This window comes from Panicum virgatum, chromosome 5N (assembly GCF_016808335.1).
Source record: "Panicum virgatum strain AP13 chromosome 5N, P.virgatum_v5, whole genome shotgun sequence".
NCBI lineage: Eukaryota > Viridiplantae > Streptophyta > Magnoliopsida > Poales > Poaceae > Panicum > Panicum virgatum.
In genome coordinates this window covers 11945453-11951441 of record NC_053149.1, presented here as the reverse complement: position 1 = coordinate 11951441, position 5989 = coordinate 11945453, and the positions used below count along the sequence as shown (strand labels likewise).

At 47.1% G+C, this 5989-nt stretch overlaps 1 protein-coding gene across 1 annotated transcript; it reads left to right on the top strand.

The window, feature by feature from the left end:
* Nucleotides 1–776: 776 nt before the first annotated feature.
* Nucleotides 777–5648, top strand: LOC120673198 (protein RER1A-like). Its single transcript, XM_039953942.1, has 3 exons — nt 777–1318; nt 4902–5082; nt 5365–5648. Exons 1-3 carry the CDS (start codon nt 951–953, stop codon nt 5413–5415), a joined length of 600 nt encoding a protein of 199 aa, XP_039809876.1. The 5' UTR covers nt 777–950; the 3' UTR covers nt 5416–5648.
* The last annotated feature ends 341 nt before the right edge of the window (nt 5649–5989 follow it).

Sequence of the window (5989 nt, the reverse complement as noted above, 5' to 3'; positions counted from 1 at the left end):
ATTTAATACTTCAAATATTGAAGATTCCCTTCCAAAAATCCAAAAATGCAAAATGCAAAGTAATCTAAACAAGACCTTAATTGGGATCTTTGTTCATTAAAATCGTTTGCTGTACTACTGTTATGCTCCTTTGGAATTAGAATTCCCCGTCCAATAGATAATGTTAGATTTCCTATAGAATGTCATCAACTAGTCCATCAATCCAAATTTTTCTATGTCTTTTATCTACTTGTTTGGTACGTGGACATTATGTTTGATTCAAAGAAGACTCTTAATATGGTTTTAAACTTAACATATACTCCCTTCATATAAGGTATTTTGATTTGTCTTAAGTCAAAGTACTCTAAATTTGATCAGATTTATAGAAAATCTAACACATCAAATAAGTAAATTATAAAAATATGTTTCATAATGAATCTAATCATTCTCATTTGACCTTCAAAATGTTATTTCTCTTTCCTATAAACTTGATCAATCTTAGAACAATTTAATTCGGAACAAACCAAAATACCTTTTTCAAAACGGAAGGAGTAACTAACTAGTTGAAGATATATTAATGATCACAGTACCGTTGATCGCACGTATCCTGAAACTGTTTCATCGTCTCCGAGACTGTATTCTCTGACCGCGGCAGACTAGGGAGCATCGAGCCGGAGAGAATCCTGAAGTTGACGAAGACGGCATATGCCCAACCCGACGGGGAGGCGACGCCCATCGCTTTCTCATCCCCCCTCTCCCCCGGTCGCTCGATCTGCCTGTGGCTGGCTGGCAGCTGCTGCTCGAACGGAACGCCCACCAAGCAGAGCAAGTAAACGGCACCGACTCCCAACCACCGGAAGAGCCGAGCCGAGCCAAGTCTCCTCGTCTCCCTCCTCCCCTCCCCTCCCCTCGCGTCTGACCCAAGCTTAGGGTTCCGCCCCACCCGGCCCCACCCCACCCGATCCGATCCGATGGACGCCGGCGACTCCTCCGGCGCCGGCGCCGGCGGCGCCGCTGCCGCGGCGGCCAAGTGGCGGAGCGACGCGTCGCGGGCGTTCCAGTACTACCTGGACCGCTCCACGCCGCACGCCACGGGGCGGTGGCTCGGGACGCTCGCCGCCGCCGCCATCTACGCGCTGCGGGTCTACATGGTGCAGGGCTTCTACATCGTCACCTACGGGCTCGGGATCTACCTCCTCAACCTCCTCATCGGATTCCTCTCCCCCATGGTCGACCCGGAGCTGGACCCCTCCGCCGCCGCCGAGGGCCCCGCGCTGCCCACCCGGGGCTCCGACGAGTTCAAGCCCTTCATCAGGCGCCTCCCCGAGTTCAAGTTCTGGTCAGATCCCGTCTCCCCTCCCCCAGATCTGTCTCCGCTCCTCGCCAGATCCGCGTTCTTACTTCTTATTATTACCGCATCTGCTCCGGCAATTCGCTACGCTACCTGTATGTATTTGCCTACTAGAGTGGTGCGATCGGGTCGGTTAGATAAACTACTAGACAGCTTATCATTATCTAGACTAGATGGAGCCGTGTTAATCGGCATATCTAAAACCGATTGGTTTCCTTTACTGCTCAAAAATTACTATTCCTCAGCTACTACTGAGTACTGATCCGTCCCCTCAGTAAATAGGCATTTTTGCCGACCGACTGTGGCACGCCAAAGCCCTCCAGGTTCTCCCACTGAATCAATCAATGAAAGACAGTCGTGCAGTTCATTTTGTTGTGATCGATGAGAAACTGGCAGTTGAGAACTTTTAGCTTGTAGAGAAGAAACCCAGGAGCAATGTTCAAAAAGGCGTTTCTAGGCGCCCGCCTAGGCGCGACTAAGATCTAGGCGAGGGGGTTCCGCCTGGCCTAGGGGGGTAGGCGGTCCCCTAGGCGGCCTGTGGCGGCGGAGGAGGCAGGGGACCGGCACGGCAGCGGCGGAGGAGGCCGGGGACGGGCGTTGCAGCATCGGAGGAGGCAGGGACGGGCGACGGGCGCCGAGGAAGCAGGGGCGACGGGCGCCAAGGAAGTAGGGGTAGCGGCGGCAGATGAGGAGGTAGGGGCGGCGGAGGAGGAGGAGGAGCAAGCAGGGGCAGCGGCGGAGGAGGAATGACGGCGGGAGGGTTGCGGCGGCCTGGGAGCAGAGGAGGAAGACGGGTGGAGGAGGCAGGGTGGGCGAGGATAAGGTTGTGGGTGTGGCTAGGGTATAAGTTGGGGTTGAGTTGGGCTGCTTGATGGGCTTTTTATCTAATTTTTGGCCCACTATTCTCTGGTTTTCCTTTTCTTTTGGAGATAGTTGACATGTATGGCAAGAAATATCTACATATATAGCACCGCCTAGCAAATCGCCTTGAAAAGCCTAGGCTCGACTAAGCTCGCCTAGGCTCTAGGCGGAGGGTCGCCGCCTAGAAACCGCCTAGCGCCTTTTTGAACATTGCCCAGAAGTGCATGATCTATCAACGATTGCTTTAGTCAGAAGAAAAGGGCAGCAGAATTTCTCTGTTAGGAAGTTCGTGGCACCTGATTAAGGTTGTCTAATTCCAAGTCAGGTTGCCATGCATTTTAGTTACAAAGTCATTGTCAATCAGTGCTTATTTGTGCTGCATGTTGATCTGCACACCCTCCAGTAACCCAACAACCAAGCATCACTGCCTGCCAGTTGCCTCCTAAACTATGTCTGGGTTCCTGAATAAACCACTCAAGGCATGCTGTATCCCTTCCAATGTTATACAGTCGTCTAGTCGAGCCTAGTCGCCACGGCACCGATAAGGCGACTAGTCGCGACTAGTCGTCGATCAGGTCGATTAGTCGACCCTAGTCGGTCCTAGTCGTCACTATAGTCGTCCTATATATTCCAGGACATATATGTACATGTATATGTACTTATATACTATATAGCAAGCAGGAACACCACAATGATAGTCAGTTTGGTGACACTTGTGAGATTTGATGTTTGAACTGTCCAGAACTCCATATTCTTGTCCCACACTCCATATCCTTGCTGTTCTGCTGCTGAAACTGTAATTACAAAGAGAAAAACTGAAGTCAGTAGCTGAAATAAAATGTGTAACAACATTACAGCAAGTGAGCAACTAATTCAAAATTTAAAAAGAACCAAGCATTACACCTGCCTTTGTCGCTGTGCATCGAAATCTGCAGAGCAATGAGCTAAGCAGAGCAAGAGCAATGAGCCAAGAGCATAGCACGAGCAACGAGCCAAGACCAGAGCAAGAGCAGAGCAGAGCAAGAAAACTTACCATCGGAGGAGGAGCTCATCTTCAGACGCCGCCACGCTGACGGGCGGCGGCCAGGCGACGTGACGCAGGCGGTCAGGCGACGGCGTGATGCGAGCTGGCGGCCGCGTGACCTGGGCGGCGTGACACAGGCGGTCGGGCGGCGGCGTGATGCGAGCGGCAGCGGCGGCACGACGCAGGCGGCAGCGGCGGCGTGACGCAGGCGGCGGTGGCGGCTCGACTCGAGCAGTCGAGCGGAGGTTTGTGCCTGCGTGGTGCACAAAAGTGGCTTCTATATAGTTAACCCTAATGGGCCTAATTGAGCCCAATACAGGCGGCGGGCTGGACATCTTTTGGCCGGCAACCTGATCGACCAAGCAGCAAGTCGGACGACTAATCTCGATTAGGCGACGATTAGTCGGACGATCAGACATCTAATCGACAAAAGCTAGTCGCTCCACTTATCGAAGCCAGCGGAGCGATAAGGTCGACTAATCGCGACTAATCGCGATTAGTCAGACGACTGTATAACATTGATCCCTTCAATTCCACATCTCCTTTGAAATTACAGTGGATGACAATGATAAAAACAAACTCCTCTGATGTTGTCACACCACCAAACAGCAGAGAGATGTTACTTATTGCTACTGGTCCTCCCTGTTGAATCGGACCTTTAGGTAGCTGACAATATCGTTGTATGCGATGCCCATGTGCTTGGTAAAAGGGGGTTTCTTCATTGAAACTAGACTTATTCTGAAGCTCCTCTATTTTAGTTACAATATATTCATTCTAAATGGTGTTTATCTGGACTAATTTTAATTTCTGAAATTTCCGGTGACTCTTGCCAAGGAGTTCTCTTTCGCTTCACTTTTTTAATTGTTCTGGGTCATCGTCACTAGTGATCTTTGATCTTTCTAGTGCATAATCCATCTTTTTTTCTCTCTTCCAAATGGTAGCCAGACAATAGCTTTTCAGAGTCGTTTATTATTGCACATTCAAGAATCTGAAATCTCTCTCGTTGCCTAGCTGCTATTGCTCAAGTACCCCGATTGGTGACTCTGTTTGTCTAGGCATTGCCCATGTGCTTGTTGTGGGCTTTTAAATTATACCTTGTTACCTTTCTCCTCAATATCATCGTGTGCGTGATGGATGATGGATCATTTATAGTTTCTGTGAGCTATTGTGGTAGTGTTCTCTTTAGCACAAGTTTGCAGTGTTCCCACTTCTGTAAGAGGTCAGACAGACGGACTCATGGTTTCTTCTTAAAATTTATAGTAATGTTTTTCAGGAGTTCTCTGAGTGGTTCAATATTTCATCAATAATTGTTGACCATAACTAGTGTCGAGTACTCTTAAATACAGAGTTGGAGTACATTTTTTTTTTTGTGTTGGCTAAACTGTTTTGTTGTGAGTGGTAGCATGCATAAAAATGCAGCATATGAAGTTCTTTGACTGCATTCTATGTATCACATGCTTATAGTTTACTCCTTCTGGGGTGTGGTGTCTGAGTGTCTCCTATCTAATGTGATTTTAGATGCAGGGCAGCATGTATTGAATGCATGTGTACTACCATAGTTGTTCATCCATTTTCTAGTATTTTCGAAAGTAGTTCTTTTGTTTCGTTAAATCTTAATTGTGTAGACCTTTCTTACAATTCCAATCCAGTATAACCCCCCATAACAACCATTTCATTATCTTTCAGGTATGCAATCACAAAAGCTTTTGTTATAGCTTTTGTGATGACTTTCTTCTCTGTGTTTGATGTTCCTGTCTTCTGGCCCATACTCCTTTGCTACTGGGTTGTTCTCTTTGTCCTTACGATGAAGCGCCAGATTGTGCATATGGTCAAGTACAAATATGTGCCCTTCAGTATTGGGAAGCAGGTCAGTACCTACTGTTAGAAATTGTTGACTTTTGTTTATTTGCTGAATGGTCTTGTGCTGAAAGTCTAGTGCTGCGGGTACCGTGAGGGTGGCATATAATTAAGTAACATAGACTGGGTTTTTTTTTCTAGTTTGGGTTCGTTAAACACCATCAGTTATGATCCCTGGATCAATTTACCTTTATTGTGTGGTGTTCAAGAAATGCTAGTGTAGTAGTTGCACAATATTCTTGGGTTAATTGTGAATTTTTCATTCCTCATGATTTGCCCTGACTTATGCCAGAAATATGGTGGGAAGAAGAGCGGCTCAAGCAGTGGTTCCCCAAAAGACTGATCCCAGACCTTCCCAGTAGGAAGCATGGCAGGGGAACAAGATACGGTGGATGATGATATTTGATGTGCTAAATACCAAGTGTAATACTTCATTCATATCTAAGAGGTAGACGGATATTCGCTCCTGTTTCTGACTTGGGTTCACAGTTTAATTCGATATTGCGCGTAGAATGCTTCCTTGTGTGCGTGTATAGCGTGTTTCACTCTGATAAATTATTTCGTTTAGTGACCCAATATCGCAGGATCTCAGCAATAAGTGGTACGCGAAACTCTATTCCACTGGGAGGCGTCTTTGTACCAAACCGGAGCAGGATGCCGAACTTTGAACGCCAAACTAAAATTCAATTGACTTTGTTGTCATAAAAAAAATTCAATTGACTTTACTATGCCTTCTACGAACTTTGCATATTCAGAAAATTTACAGTCCTTAGTGGCATTTAAATGTTCTGGATGAAAATTTTACCTCCCGATTTCCTGCCTGGGTTTGACACCCGTCGTTGCTAACATGGGTAGTTACGTTCGGTTGAAAAGGATGATTTAAGTCTTTTAGATTTAAAATTTAAATAATCATCTGC

What these genes read in the sequence shown, in the direction of transcription:
- LOC120673198 (XM_039953942.1), top strand. Translation starts at nt 951, where the DNA reads ATGGACGCCGGCGACTCCTCCGGCGCCGGCGCCGGCGGCGCCGCTGCC. An exon ending in CTCCCCGAGTTCAAGTTCTG is followed by an intron (nt 1,319 to 4,901) that starts GTCAGATCCCGT and finishes ATTATCTTTCAG; the next exon opens with GTATGCAATCACAAAAGCTT. An exon ending in CCTTCAGTATTGGGAAGCAG is followed by an intron (nt 5,083 to 5,364) that starts GTCAGTACCTAC and finishes GACTTATGCCAG; the next exon opens with AAATATGGTGGGAAGAAGAG.